At 47.1% G+C, this 16,510-nt stretch overlaps 1 protein-coding gene across 1 annotated transcript; it reads left to right on the top strand.

The window, feature by feature from the left end:
* Positions 1–5,845: 5,845 nt before the first annotated feature.
* On the top strand, positions 5,846–16,203 carry LOC123075603 (B3 domain-containing protein Os03g0619600-like). Its single transcript, XM_044498168.1, has 9 exons — positions 5,846–5,896; positions 6,025–6,308; positions 6,407–6,452; positions 6,736–6,816; positions 7,407–7,485; positions 7,557–7,756; positions 15,141–15,513; positions 15,594–15,838; positions 15,913–16,203. Exons 1-9 carry the CDS (start codon positions 5,846–5,848, stop codon positions 16,201–16,203), a joined length of 1,650 nt encoding a protein of 549 aa, XP_044354103.1.
* The last annotated feature ends 307 nt before the right edge of the window (positions 16,204–16,510 follow it).

Genomic DNA, 16,510 nt, shown 5'->3' with positions numbered 1-16,510 from the left:
AGAGTCTGAAAAAGTACTTAAAAGTGTAGAGGATGACTTGCTGAAATTCAAACCAATGTTGGCAGTATTCTTGACATAGCGAACAATACGTTTAGCAGCAGTCCAATGATATGTAGTGGGTGCATGAAGAAACTGACAGACTTTGTTGACATCAAATGAGATATCATGTCTAGTAAGTGTAAGATATTGGAGTGCACCTACTAGACTTCTATACTTTGTACTATCATCTTGGCTTAAGAGTTGTCCTTCTGTGAGAGATAATTTTTCTGAACTTGACATAGGAGTGGGTGAGGGCTTACAACCTTGTAGACCTGCCTTTTTTACCAGATCTGCTGCATACTTTTCCTGAGAGAGATGAAGTCCATCCTCATGCTTCTTCACCTCAATCCCTAGGAAATAATGCAAGTCTCCAAGATCCTTGAGAGCAAACTCTGTACTGAGATCTTTCAAGAGCCATGTGACAGCCTCATCTAATGAGCTTGTAACAATGATATCATCAACATATATGAGTACAAATATGTATGTGTTATACTTGTTGTAAATGAACAGTGAGGTATCAGACTTAGAAGGAACAAAACCGAGTTGTTGCATCTTGTGCCTGAGACGTGAATACCATGCCCTTGGAGCTTGCTTCAACCCATACAATGATTTGTCAAGTTTGCATATGTAAGAAGGAACATTTTTGTTCACAAACCCAGGAGGTTGCTTCATGTACACTTCCTCTTCCACAACACCATGGAGAAATGCGTTCTGTACATCTAGTTGCCTGAGACTCCAGCCCCTAGAAACAGCAATAGACAAAACAAGGCGAATAGTGGCAGCTTTTACAACGGGACTAAACTTGTCCTCGTAGTTTATGCCATACCGTTGTTTGAATCCTTTTGCAACCAATCTAGCTTTGTACCGATCAATGGTTCCATCTGACTTTCTTTTAATTCTAAAAACCCACTTGCAGTCGATGAGATTTTTACCTTGCTGTGGAGGAACCAAATGCCATGTTTTGTTCTTCTGTAGTGTCACAAATTCTTCATTCATGGCCTTTTTCCACTTTTCATCACTCAAAACTTCCTCAAGAGTGTGAGGTTCACCTGTAGAACATACCATGACATATTTTGTGATATGCTTGTAGTTAATAGGTTTTGTTACCCCTTTTTGCAGTCGTGTGCGACGCGGAGACGTTTTGGCTGTTGTTTCTAAAATCCTATGGCAGAAGCTGAGACAGTTGCAGCCGCCGAATCCACCCGAGCCGGATCTTCTGTGGCAGATGAGGGCGTGGGCGAAGACACATGCGTTACGGCCGGCATAGAGGATCCCGCCCGGCACGCCCCATCATTGGTGCAGGGTGGAGTGGGCAGCGTATCAGCACGGGATCCCGCGTCGGTCAGGCCTGCAGCTGTCGGGTGGCGCAGGTCCCGCCGTTTATAGCAGACCGGCTGGGCTGGAAACCGAGCCGCCGAGGGCCCAGTGGCGTCGCGCCACTTGCCATCTCCTGGTTGGTGCGGGGCGGAGGAGGTGTGTTCCCCAGCCACAGCGCGCCGCGTGGCCGGCTCGACGTCTCTATCAGCGCGCGTTGGCCCGCGGCTGATCGCGCCTGATTCGGCTGGCGTAGAATCTGAGGCAGATCCGCCTGACCTACATGCCGCGTCTGAGCGCTCCAATCCCAAGGGTGATGCTGTGCCTGGCTGGCCGGATCCCGAGGGGGATTTGTTCCCCTCGCCTGGACACATAAAATATGGCCATGTAGGGCGCGGTTCTTCATCGTTTTGACTGCCGTTTCGTTCCCTGCATTCTCCTGCATCATCATCATGCTCATATGTGGTATTAAGAGGGTCAGTCAAGACTTGATCATTACAGTTATCACCCCTGTGATCAAAACTAGTGAGATGAGAAGGAAGAAGTAGGATTTCTTTGCAAAGGAGTGCACCCGCATTGGGGTTAAGATGAGCAAAAGGAAACTTGGTCTCGTCAAACACGACATCACGTGAAATATACACACGACCAGAGGAGACATCAAGACATTTGACACCCTTGTGTTGAGCACTATACCCTAGAAAGACACACTGTTTTAATCGAAACATTAATTTTCGATTGTTGTATGGACGAAGGTTGGGCCAACACGCACACCGAAAGACACGAAGGGCCTTGTAGTCTAGTTTGGTGTGAAGAAGTCTTTCCATGGGAGTTTCGTTGTTGATGACACGACTAGGAAGCATATTGATGATGGGAACGGCGGTGAGAAAAGCTTCATCCTAGAACTTAAGGGGCATGGAAGCACCAGCTAGGAGAGCGAGACCCACCTCAACTATGTGACGGTGTTTACGCTGGGCAGAGCCGTTTTGTTGGTGCGTGTGAGGGCAGGAAACATGATGAGATATGCCAAGAGTTTGGAAGAAGGAATTCAACTTTTGGTATCCCCCACCCCAATCAGATTGTACCGCAAGGATTTTCCGATCAAATTTCCGTTCTATAAGTGCTTGGAAAACTTCAGATCGTTTCTTTATAAGATAGATCCAAGAGAACTTGCTATAGTCATCAATGAAACTAACGTAATATGTGTGTCTACCAACTGAGCTAGGGGCAGGACCCCAAACATCTGAAAAAATTAACTGAAGTGGTTGAGTAGAAACACTGATAGAAACAGGATAAGGCAATTGATGACTTTTTGCTCTTTGGCATGAATCACAAATAGTTTCAACATGACGCTCACCAACAAACGGGAGCTTATTTTTTCTAAGCAAGCGTTCAACTAAAGAAAATGAAGCATGTCCTAAACGATCGTGCCACCATGTTGAAGAACGCTTGACAACACCATAGTCTTGTTTATTATGTCTTCTAAACTCCGGAAGGAACGAGTAGAGTCATCGAACGCATCTACCTCGATAGAGGGTTTTCCTCGTGGCCAGATCCTTGATCAAGAAGAAAAAAGGATGAAATTCAATGAAGACATGGTTGTCAAGTGTAATCCTATGAACGGAAAGGAGGTTTTTGTTGGCACTAGGAACATGTAAAAAAATTCTAAGATGAATCTTACGACGAGGGGTATGTATAACCGAATGACCAATGTTGCTGATGCTCATACCTGCACCATCGGCGGTGTGAATTTCATCCTTGCCGTGGTACTTCTCACGGAGGGTCACCTTCTCGAGCTCTCCGGTGAGATGATTGGTGGCGCCGCTGTCGAGGTACCAGTTGGTGTCGACGCCGTAGGAGCCATCAACCGCCGCAGCGATCTTGTCATCATCTTGAGAGTCGTCCTCGTCTTCATCATAGCGGTACCAGCTGTCCCTGGCGGTGTGACCTGGTTTGCCACATATCTGACAGCGTGGGGCGTCCGGGCGAGTTCGGCCAGAGCCGCCACCGCGGCGACCCCTGTTGCCGCGAGTGCCGCCACCACTGGATCCTCCATTGTTGCTGGTCCTGGCGCCACCAGCACTGCCCTTGCCACGGGAAGGACCGCGGTAGCGAGAGCCGCCGCCACGACCACAGGTAGCGAGGTTGGCGGATGACTTGAAGCCACCGCCGCTGGAGTTCTGGAACTGCACCATGCGCTGGTCGAAGTTGCTGAGCATGGAGAAGATCTCGTCGAGGGAGGCGGGGCTGACGCGGGTGTCGAGGGCGGAGACGAGGGGCTGGTACTCCTGATCCAGCCCGTGAAGGATGTACGAGATCAGTTCATCGTCCTGGATGGGTTTGCCAGCCGCCGCCAGTTCATCCGCGAGGCCGCGCATGGTGGCGAAGTAGGCAGCGGCGGACTGGTTGCCCTTCTGCGCGTTGATGAGCGAGGAACGTATGTTGTTGACGCGGCTCAGCGACTATGACGAGTACATGCCCGCCAGCATCGCCCAGAGCGCTTGCGCCGTGGTGACCGTGGTCACCGTGACGAGCACCTCTTTGGAGAGGTTACTCAGCAGGAAGCCAAGCACCTGCTGGTCCTCCCGGACCCAGATGGGGTGGAGAGGGTTGGGCACAAACGTGTCCTTGCCGTCCTTGTCCTTGGCGGCTTGAAGCTTGGCCGGCTCCGGCGAGGTGCCATCAACGTACTGGAAGACACCGGCGCCACGAAGTTGTGGCGTGATCTGTGTGCACCATAGCACATAATTTGTGCGGGAGAGTTTCTCAATCACCTGCCCACTGAGGCTAGGGTGAGATACGCTGGAGGAGGAAGACATGTTTCTTTTGGTGCAACTGGAATCAAGAGAGAAACTAGATGGGAAGTAGGATGGCTCTGATTACCATGTGCGAGATGCGAAAACATCTTAGGCTCGGTGTGAGGGGACGTGTTGCATGTTATAGGCAGGGGCGAAATCTCCCTGAAGCGCACACAACGATAGTTGAGATATTACAGGAGACTTGGAGGAGAAGGGATAAGAAGATAGAGTAGGTTACAAGAGAATATTTGAACTACCTATCTAGTCTATCTCTATCTCTAGATGCGGCCGATATGGCACAAGTCTCCTCCTTCGGGTGCAACAATGTAACGTGACAAGATGTGTTTAGCACGACGAACCTCGCCTAGTAGCCGCCGCCAACAACACTGCAACACTCGGCGCATCCGGTCCTAGATCCAGCCGGCCACACCACCTCCGCCACCACTGTCGTGCTTGCAGGACGTAGGCACTCAGGCACCGCAGGGATGCAGCCCCACACCGGAGCTCCGACCACTAGCTGGCCGACCACCACCGAGACCAACGACACGAGTTTTGCTGCTCGCTAGCAGCGCCGGGCCAGCGACCGGAAACAAGCCCTACCATCGTCGGATCCGCGCGGGCTTTGCCCGCTGGAGACCACCGGCAACGACAAGGGGGGGGGGAGGGCGGAGGAGGGAGGCGCCGACGAGATCCATAGTCGCCGCCCGTGTCACCCGGGGAGGGAGCGACACGGGCCGTTTTCAGTTTTTTTTTAACATGGAACACATGTTTTCCATTTAAGACACGGCAGTATCACCGGTTAGAACACGGGTCACATCAACAGGGTAATCAACGAACCAAATACGATGAACATCATGATCTAACCCTGCACCCAAAGCCGCCAACACATGTGCCGGCTTGTTACACACCCCTGAGACATGAAGAACTTCCGCATGGATAAACTGAGTCTGAAGCTTAGACTTGATCTCTCTAAACACATTCCCCAACGCAGCCAGATCAAAGCTGTCAGATTCAACAGCTTGCTTAAGAGTAAAGGCTATCCGTCAAATTACACTCTACCAATGCCCAACTGATCAACCACATTGACAGCTTGGAGTAGAGCCACAGCCTCAGCGTGTGCAGCATGTGTGAGATTAAACGCCGATCCCGTCGCAGCCAGCTGAATTTCACAGTCCCAGTTTCTACATATCATACGCATATATACCCCAACCCCCATGTTTTGACCTGGCATCAAATGCACCGTCCACGTTAATTTTTGCAACATCCTGTGGTGGTGGCTTCCACCGGCCTTGTGTTGGGACTTTTTCCTTCTCCTTTGGCACCAAGTGTTCCTGCCGTTCCTGAACGTACGTGGTAACGGATAGTGTACTGGAACTCATCCCTTCTTTGCCTCCGTTCACCATGATTACCTCTTGCGTTCCGTCCACCAGTGCCAGAGTAATGCGGCAGCAAGCAGTTGACCACCACACGGGAATCTTATTAATACCTCGGGAATAAGAAGAGACTTCTCAGAGTAATGCCAAGGGAACATGAGAAGTCAGCATGGAATTGACGCTTAGGGTGCCGCTTCCTTGATAAATAACTATACTTTTGGCCCGTATTTGACCTTCCAGTCCCTTGACGCTCCTGCTCCTCTACTAAACAGCTTCAAACCGGGCTTCCATTTCCTTGACACATTCTGCTGCTTCTAAGGCACTATGGATTTCGAGTTCTTTACGATCATGCTCTCAAATTCGCTAAAGAAGCTGGTACAAAACATCCTAGTTGCACAATCTCTCTCTACTGTTTCGTCTTTCTTTTCTGTTTCTAAGCTTTGAATTTTTTGTCATGAATCCGTTTGGTTGGTTCAACACTTCGCCCTTAATCTTTCTCGCAGAGGCTGCCAGACAAATTTGCCAAGATGCTCTACGGCCATGAGCCACGAAAAATGAAGCTCCGGGAGGCTGGGCGCCGGCGCCTCTTGTGGGACATGGATGTGGTGTTCGACGCCGACGGCCACATGTATTTGGGGCACGGGTGGAAGCAGTTCGCCCAGGCTCATGACCTTCGGCTCGGGCACTTCCTCGTCTTAAGCTACGACGGCCACGACGTGCTCACCGTGAAGGTGTTCGACGGGAGCATGTGCCGCAGGGACTATCAGTATGACGACGATGCCAGTACGTGCTTCTTTGTCTTGCTCTCAGTACGTAATTGTAGCTTGTAAGAATAAGTGAAAGAAGTCTTCATTGCGTTTCGTCAGCCAACAGCAGCAGCGACAGTGGCAACACCTTGTACGGGACCAGCGGCGACAGTGGCAATACCTTGGTAAGCTTTTTCTGCCATAGTTCACTCTTTGCTTGAAATTTAGTCATGCGTATTCTCTTCTTCAATTCTGTAGTGTTTAGTTGCTCTTTTTCTCGCCATATTCATGACAGTTCTGTTTCCCACTTTGACCGTGTACCCCACTTTAGTTTGACACATGGATCTTATTGCCTCCTTTTCGTTGCATTCTTCTTTATATGTTATTTTCAATTAGTTAAATGATTTTCAAATCATTTACCCAGTTTCCCACATGAAAAGACTTTATTACTACGGCGAATTTGCATGTTTTCTCATCATGTACATGGTTCCATCTCTGGCACAGCAGGGAGCAGAGGGGGAATGGGCAGAGGAACACAACGTGGAGCAGGTAACCGAGTTCTCTAAATTCTTCCCCTCTATTTAATGTGTATATATGAGGTCAAAATCAAGCTCTGATGCATAGTGTAGATGCTTTTTTTCCCCGTTAAACAGCCCTTTTATTAGGAATAATATAGTAAAAACATTTACAAACACCCAATTAATATATTAGGAATCATATAGCAGTGCATATGTAGACGCCGCATCAACTTTTCATATATCCAGGGAGCACATATATAATTGCCAGTTGCATATCTGTCACTTGACACCCAACATACATGCTTGAGTATACTGCGTATTGTTCAATTACTCTCTCTGTTCGATATTAATTCAAGTTCTAGGTGTGTTGCATGTCAAAGTTTCGTAAGTTTGACCAGGTCTACAGGAAAATGGGTTCAAACTTACAAACTAAAGTAGGACACATGATCAAATCCCACCAAAAGGTCTTAGGGCATCATACTGACCACAAATGACATGAGCTCTGCTTTTGCATTTGGAGGAGGGCATCATACTGATCTTGAATGAGTTCAGGGTATCAAATTAGTTATGCAAACACCTTGGAATAAAGCCACGTGATATAACATATGATTCGTTTTACAGGGTGTATCCAAGATGAGTAATCCATGCGATTCAGATGGAAGCCAGAAGGAAAGATCTTATTCTTCTGAGGAATTGTCAGGTTAAGTATCTTCTCAGATTAGTCAGTTACCCTGCAGCACATGCTTTCTTACTGTTGAAACAATTTTACAGCAGAAGACAGTCTATCTGCAGACAATTCTGTGGAGTCAGCTAATCTACGAATGCTTTCGAATAACTATGTCGTATCAATGCAATGCTATCTTACAAAAGCACAGAAGGTGAAAATAGATGCGCTTATAGAAAAAATTAAACCTAAATTTACAGTGCTAGTTGTGCAGATGAAGAAGTCAAACATAGAACGGCATACCCTGGTAAGTAAGTTTTATCATCTACATTTTGTATGAAAATGGCTCGCTGTCTGTATCAACACATATTATCTTGTTGTGATACTATTTAAGTCTGTCAGTATTTTGGTTTTAACTCAAAACTCCGAACGATATGTTTGCAACGAAAAACACATGCGTAACTAAATCAACACTATCGTTGCCTTTGTGACAGTTTTAGATTCTTAACTCTTTACTACTTGAGCTGTCAGATATAACAAGCTTAACAGTATCATCACATTCTGTTCCTTTTCTCAATTAGATAAGTTTTTTTTTGAAAAGGGGACTCCCCGGCCTCTGCATCAGAACGATGCATACGGCCACATTAATAAATAAGTAAAAAGGTTCAACAAGATCTTAAAGTCTGGAAACAAAACAAAATAAAGGCGAACTCACAAAGAGCCTCAACGCCGCAAAAAAAGGCCATAGAGCCACAACCGGCTGGCAAAACAAAGATAGGTAAACTAATCGCCTATCCTATTACATGGCCGCCATCCAAACCGGTTGAAGATATCCCGCGCTACCATCTCCCACCGGACAGATCCAGTAACCAAACGCTCCCTGGCCTCCATCGGAGTGAGTAAGGACCACATACGGAGCAGCGCCATACGGAGCAGCGCCGTAGCTCGGAATAAAACCTGCAAAAGATGAATAGTTGTTGTTCTGTTAAAAATCAAATCATTTCTGCAGTTCCAAATTGCCCATAACAACGCACATACTCCTACACGAATATGTCTAGCTGTGTCGGGCTCAATCCCGTCAAGCCACGTTCCAAATAACGTACCCACCGAATTCGGAGGAGTGATGTTAAAGGCAATTTGCACGGTGCGCCACAAAACTCTTGCCAGCGGGCACTCAAAGAAGAGGTGCTTAATGGTCTCGTCCCGATCACAGAAACTACACCTAGTAGATCCTGTCCAATTACGCTTAACCAAGTTGTCCTTTGTTAAAATGACTTGTTTATGTACAAACCATATAAACACTTTGATCTTCAAAGGAACTTTTACTTTCCAAACATATTTGGAACTAGGAATGACACTGGAGTTAATGACGTCGATGTACATCGACTTGACCGTAAATTCTCCAGACCTAGTAATTTTCCAACACAACTGATCGGGCTGATGAGCTAACTGAACCTCCATCAGTCTACTCACCAAATGGAGCCAAGCTTCCCATCGATCACCAACAAGCACCCTCCGAAACTGGATATTAAGGGGAATGGACTGCATAATCGTTGCAACTAACGCTTCACGTCGTTGAACAATACAGTACAGGGACGGGTACTGGAGGGCCAGTGGCGTATCACCAAGCCAAGTATCCTCCCAGAAACGGGTATTGTCGCCATCACCGACAATAAACTTTGTTCTATTAAAGAAGGTTGTCTTAACTCTCATAAGACCCTTCCAAAATGGCGAATCAGTTGGCCTCACTGTCACCTGAGACAAAGTTTTGGACTGCAGATACTTGTTACGGAGAATCTGCGCCCAAGTTGCGTCAGTCTCAACAGATAACTTATACAGCCACTTACTGAGAAGGCATCTGTTCTTGACCTCAAGATTCTCAATACCCTGACCCCCTTGGTCCTTTGGTCTACAGATTACATCCCACTTGGCTAGTCGGTACTTTCTCTTTAGTTCATCACTCTGCCAAAAAAATCTTGATCGGTAGAAGTCCAGCCTTTTCCTAACCCCAACTGGAACTTCAAAGAAAGATAGTAGGAACATCGGCATACTCGTGAGCACCTAATTGATAAGGATCAATCGGCCTCCATAAGACATAAGTTTTCCCTTCCAGCAACTAAGTTTCTTCTCAAACCGATCCTCGATGCATTTCCACTCTTTGTTTGAGAGCTTGCGATGGTGAATGGGTATACCAAGGTAAGTAAAAGGTAAGGCCCCTAATTCACATCCAAACAATTGCCTATAAGCCTATTGTTCCTCCTTGGCTCTACCAAAGCAGAACAACTCGCTTTTATGAAAGTTAATTTTTAATCCTGACAATTGTTCGAATAAGCATAGCAGCAGCTTCATATTTCTCGCATTTGCCAAGTCATGCTCCATGAAGATAATTGTATCATCAGCGTACTGTAAAATGGATATACCCCCATCGACTAGGTGGGGCACCAAGCCACCCACCTGGCCGGTCTCCTTTGCCCTACCTATGAGAATTGCCAACATGTCAACCACAATATTGAACAAAACAGGGGACATTGGATCACCTTGCCTCAGACCTTTGTGTGTCTGGAAATAATAACCTATATCGTCATTCACTTTAATTCCAACACTCCCTTTTTGCGTGAAGGATTCTACCTGGCGCCGCCAAGCTTCATCAAAACCCTTCATGCGTAAAGCCTGTTGCAGGAAGGGCCATTTGACCTTGTCGTACGCTTTCTCGAAATCCACTTTGAAAACAACCCCATCCAACTTTTTCGTGTGGATCTCATGGAGCGTTTCATGAAGGACCACAACCCCTTCAAGGATGTTCCTCTCCGGCATGAAAGCAGATTGGGTAGGCTGCACCACAGCATGCGCAATCTGTGTGAGCCTATTAGTCCCGACCTTGGTAAAGATTTTGAAACTTACATTAAGAAGACAGATGGGCCTGAATTGCTCAATTCTCACAGCCTCTGTTTTCTTAGGAAGAAGGGTTATCATTCCAAAATTCAGCTGAAAAAGCTGAAGCTGCCCAGAAAAGAGATCATTGAACATAGGCAACAGATCCCCTTTAATAATATGCCAGCACTTCTTATAAAACTCGGCAGGAAAACCATCGGGTCCCGGCGCCTTGTTATTTTTCATTTGCGAAATGGCCTCAAAAACCTCTTTCTCAGAAAAAGGAGCCGCAAGAATATCATTCTCCACCTCAGTGAGTTGAGGAACATCCTCAACCCGGGACTCATCCAGAGACACATAGTTATCCTCTGGAGGACCAAATAACTGCTTGTAATACTCTGTAATATACAACTTTAGGTTTTCCTGTCCTAAGATTGCTCCTTCATCTTGCTCAAGCTGAAAGATCCTCTTCTTTCTATGTTTACCATTAGCAATCATATGAAAGAATTGGGTGTTTGCATCCCCCTGGACTACTCGCCGGACCTTGGCCCACGACGCCCACTTCAATTCCTCTTCTCGAAGAAGTTCTTTCAGCCTCATCTCCGCGTCAAGCTTGGCATGAAGCTCCGCGGCCGGCAGCACCGTGGTTTCTGCTTTTACATCTAGGGACTGAATAAGGGAAAGGAGCCTTTCCTTTTCGACCTTATAAATCCCGCTAAGATGCTTAGCCCACCCACGCAGAAAACTTCGCAAATGTCTAATCTTATTCTGCCAGCGCTGAAGCGCAGTCTTCCCTCCTGCATCCTTAGCCCATTCTCTGGCTATGAGATCAAAGAAACCTTCTCACTCAAACCAAGCCAGCTCAAAGGAGAAAGAGTTTTTGTTACCCAGATGGGTGGCCTCACCAGAGTCCACGAGTAACGGTGTGTGATCAAAAATTCCACGTGACAAAGCCTCTTCCAGCCAATGACAAATGTTGAGCAGAGAAAATTCGTAGTAAGAGTTCATATCCTGAACAAAGCGTGCACTGATGGCACAACTCAGTCGCAAGCAGGCGAAGGATCAGATTCAGATAGGCGCCCAAAGGAAGGCTCATCTCATTATTATAAAGCAGCCAATACGCCTGCAGTATCTTATACTTCTAAGGATTTTTCAGGTCAAGTTTGTTCTGAAGTCAAATCAGTTACCCACTTACCCTTTGTTCTCTTTAGAATTGTTTTTACTGCAGAAGAGAATCCATCTGCTTATGAGTCTGTGCAGTTACATGATCCTCGGATGCCATCGAAGGATTATGTCTTAGCAGGAAAATGTGATCTTACACTAGCACAGGAGAAAAAGATACAAGCACTTCTAGGGAAAATTCGACCTGAAATCCCGGTGCTCGTTGCTCAGATGAAAAAGAGCAACGTAGAATCGGGTCGTGGTAATCTGGTACGTTAGTTTCACCATCCGTATTATGTTTCCTGCACCTTGTAATTTTCTTCCTCTTTGCATTTCCATCACCCCCACTCCCCCTCGAGAACAACTCGAACGCGGTTCACCAATACGGACATCACTAAATTTTGGCGTACACGTCCGGACGTGTCCCCGACAGGAATAGGGGTGGAGAACATCTAACTAGGGTCACCATATAAAAAGTGGACACTAAATTTTCAGTAATTATTCAAATAATTTTACATAGCAAAATGGTCGGACCCTACTTTTTTTATTATTCGTCGGATATGTTAGAATAAATCCGAGGCATTCCGTCGATTATCTGAGGACCAAGCAATCACACGAGCACGACACCGAGATTTGTTAACGAGGTTCACCGATATGGCTACATCCCCGGGCTTGACTACGGGCGCTCCTCCTCGTGACACCGTCACAATACCGCACCCGGTCGCCCTGGACGCCCGCACATGCCGCTGGCTTTCCCTGCATTCCGGTGCTATTATGTTGGCATAAGTTACATCGTGTGTGTAGCCCCGCTATGTATGAGAGGCCTAGGCTACAAGTGTCCTACTAGGACACGACTCCATAACCAATCTAAACACAGTACAACTACAAGTCCAACTGTAACCTACCTTTTACACTATATTCGACACAACTCCAACAAACTCCACCTTGGCGAATATACTCCACCACCCTGGATTTGTTCATGCATCAAACTTTCATGTACATTGGACTAGAGCTTATCCCATGAGTACCGCTGCTACTCCACAGACTCCATATGACTCCACCTGTAACTTGTAGTCCCTTCTTTTCTTGATCACAGTCAACACTCGAGCAAACTTAAGTTCCTTGCTACTCTAGTTTGTGCTCCCAACTTCCAGAGTATACGTCCAACGCCATCACATACTAATCACTGATCTGTGTGAAAGTGAACAACTCACATATTGAATGTCACACATAAGAGTCACCTGAACTCAACATCACTGCTCCTTTCTTAACCGCTTGTCTGAAACTAAGGATTTTCACCGTTGCTTGTAGTCACCCCGAGTCAAATTCGCAGTTGTCTCACAGCATGTATGACCACCAGAGCCCTGGCCCGTTTCCATGTACGCGTGCTAACCGCACGCCTCGCCGCTATTACCGCGTCGAGCCTCCGCTGTCCCGGTCGAGTCTCAAGGGCCGCGAACCCACACCACTTAACCCCCACTGCAGAGTACCACCGATCATCACCGACCGATGACGAGTTTCACGCTTCCATCAGACCATTGGGCTCCGGTCTGAACTGCATGTCACTCACTTTACCCGCTGAATAGGCTTCGACTCTCTGTCGACTTACGCCGTAGCCCCTCAATCCAGCTCCAAGTGAAGTCCTCCAGACTCCAGCTCCACCTTTAACATGACTCCATGGTAGATGATCAGTCCACCCCCACGCCCCATCGACTTCAAGCTCCGTGTATACACAAATCAATCCTGCATCATAGTCTTGTCAAAGCCACACAAGCCCTCAGCCTGCGCCACGTGTTTCCACGCCCAGAAGTTGGTCACCATCAGCATCACGCACCTATGTCGTCGTCGCCGATTCCATCACCGTCTTCTGTACCAACCGACTTGCGTCGATCCGTCAGACTGTCCAGGCCAACTGCCCTATGCGTCTCACCTGAGCCGAACTTTCCTGACTGCAACCATCTACAACTCTTCACAGCCATCATCGTCCATCTTAACTGGCTTGACACCCCGCAACACCTTCAAGCATACCTGTCGCGCCAACAATTTTTCACCCATGTTTGCCATAACCCAAGGTTTTCAGTTCTGTTGAACTTCTCCACCTCAAACCTGGTGCCCGATGACATCATGATTCTTCGTACGATTGACACTGCGAAAAATTATCCGAGCTTCCCTCTCACGTGATGCCCAAGTACACAAACAAATATGTACTACTAGCAAATTCCAACCAAAAACAACCTTCTGGTCTTCACGTGTGTAGCTCCCTGGCACTCAAGTCCCCGTGCTAGTACTGCCCTTTGTGTCAATACACAAACGATGGATATTTTCTTTTGCCGATCTAAATCTGTAGGTTACCTTGATGTTGCACGTCTACCGGCTCCTCTAGGGACTCGGTCCCTCTTTTTTTTTCTTCTGAAAACAGATCTCAACATGCCTTGTAGCATCAACGTGTCACGAAATCCATGGTGCTCCTGGACGGACCTCCCGCATGCCCCCTAGCTGCTCAACTCGCGGCTTCCTGCACGCCTATGGGCCTCCTGCCTGGGGCCACGCCCACGCGTCCATGGAAATTCGCCGCCGCCGCCGCTGGCTTAGCGTTCACCGCTGTACGCTCGCCCGATCAATCCACCGATCAACCGCCGCACGTCACGTCTGCTGCTTGCACACGTATCTCGCTCTGATATCCTTTTTCCGATCTCGCAGATAACCACGCCGCAGTCGGCTGCATCTCAACTCAATCCTTCCTCTAAATCAACGATTTACATCCTCCAGACAACCTAGCTCATGATACCACTTGTTAGAATAAATCCGAGGCACTCCGTCGATCATCCGAGGACCAAGCAATGACACGAGCACGACACCGAGATTTGTTAACGAGGTTCACCGATATGGCTACATCCCCGGGGCTTGACTACGGGCGCTCCTCCCCGTGACACCGTCACAATACCGCACCCGGTCGCCCTGGACGCCAGCATATGCCGCCGGCTTCCCCTGCGCTCCGGTGCTATTATGTTGGCATAAGTTACATCGTGTGTGTAGCCCCGCTATGTATGAGAGGCCTAGGATACAAGTGTCCTACTAGGACACGACTCCATAACCAATCTAAACACAGTACAACTACAAGTCCAATTGTAACCTACCTTGTACACTATATTCGACACAACTCCAACAGGATATGGGCACATGGCCCATGTTCTACTCTTCGTCGGAGTCTGCCTGTCCGTTGATGTCAGTGGTGGAGTTAAGGTCGATTATTGAGCCGGACCGACTGGCCTCTTCAGCGTTGCGGCCTGGTGTGAACAAGGTGGAGCTGCTGACCCCGGTCTCAGTGTTTCGTCAGGTTGGGACAGTTAGGAGCAATTTGCTGATTTGTGTTAATAAAATGAAAAGCTGCAGTCTCAGTGTTTTGTTAAACAATAATAACTGAATTGCTCATTGTCTGCAGCTATGTACATTTTATTGTCTTGATATTTGTTTTGGGAAGTCAGTGTCTTGCTTATAACTCAAACGTGTGAAGCATTTGTTTGCAACAAAATGCTTAAATCAACATTATTAGTTGAAGCCATATGTATCAGAACAATTTAGCCTTTGTGACAGTGTTAACTTCCTGACTCCTTAGTGCTTCAGCTGTCATAATTACATTCTGTCTCTTTTTCAATTAGGCAATACCCAAGGATTATGCACTCAAATACTTTCCATGTGAAAGTACAAGTATAAAACTCCAGCTGCCTAATAAGAACAAGGCTTGGAAGTGCAGATTGCATATCAGGCCATCTGGCGTGCATAATCCAGGCCGGCGCAGCCTCTATTGGCGTTTGTTTGCCGTTGATAATCATGTTAGGGAGGGTGATATCTGTCTCTTTCAACCGATGACAAATGACAAGCATAGGACATTCATAGTGATAGTCCATTTACTTCACAAAGCAAGTGTTGAAAGTTCCCCTGGTGGAAGAAGTGACGTTGGCTCAAACCACGGAAGGAGAAGTGCAAAGATGGTCTTGACAGCCAATGTTAATGAGGAACCAGCTACCGATGGTATGGCAGCATGTCAAAAATTCATGTGTCAAATTTCAATTGACATACTTACTGTCTGATTATTTTGTAATCCTGGTCAGGTGAAGAGATCTCACCTTCTGGTCATGAAAATGCTGGAGATTCTGACGATTCCGAGGGAGCTTCTGAGCCTCTCTTTGTGGCACCAGATAGACCTCGTCTGACGGATGCGCAGAAGAAGAAAGTATTGGAGAAAGTTCATGCTATTGGCTCAGAGTCTCTGCCCATCTGTGTCATCGTCATGAACAATACTAGTGTCCGTCTATGCAAATCCAGCAACAGTAGCAACTCCAGCGGCCCCTACCTAGTAAGTTCAAAAGTATGATTTTATATATCTGCATCTGTGTCACTAACATCCTCGCCGTCTATGCACATTAACAGACCTTCAGCAAGCAGTATGTGTCAAGGTATCTTGAAAAACAGTACTTTACTAGGCATCACGCAAAGAAGAATGTCATAAGTTTGGTGCTTGAACGGGAGGGGGGCAGTAGGAGGTGGCACACGGAGCTGCGACTAGGGAATAACCGCCCGATGATCGTTAAAGGATGGACGTCTTTTGCACGCGACAACCGCCTACAGGTGGATGACCTCTGCCTCTTTAAGCTGATGCGGAATGAAGAGACGCTGAAGATGATGGTCTACATCATTCGCCGTAAGAAGTGCTTAGCTTGAGGCATCGTTGGGCTCTTGCTACTCTGATTATCCAGAATCTGTAGGTGAACAACTAAGTGATTTATTTCCAAATGAGTCGGAGAAGAATGAACTTGTTTATTTTCTATCGTTAGAGGTCATCTCAGTAACTCTGTCAGCGCTTTGTTATATGTTGCTGGATGGTCAATTTTGAACGACTTGTTAATGTCTTGCTGGGGTACGAGGACATACGTTTTTTTGGCATGTTTATGGGTGTTCCGGTGCAACGATAAATGAAGTTCCACTCTTTCATGAATTGAGAACGTACAGAAATACAAATGCATTTTTG

This window comes from Triticum aestivum, chromosome 3D (assembly GCF_018294505.1).
Source record: "Triticum aestivum cultivar Chinese Spring chromosome 3D, IWGSC CS RefSeq v2.1, whole genome shotgun sequence".
Lineage (NCBI taxonomy): Eukaryota > Viridiplantae > Streptophyta > Magnoliopsida > Poales > Poaceae > Triticum > Triticum aestivum.
The sequence above is the reverse complement of the archived record's forward strand: the minus strand, read 5'-3'. Positions and strand labels throughout refer to the sequence as shown.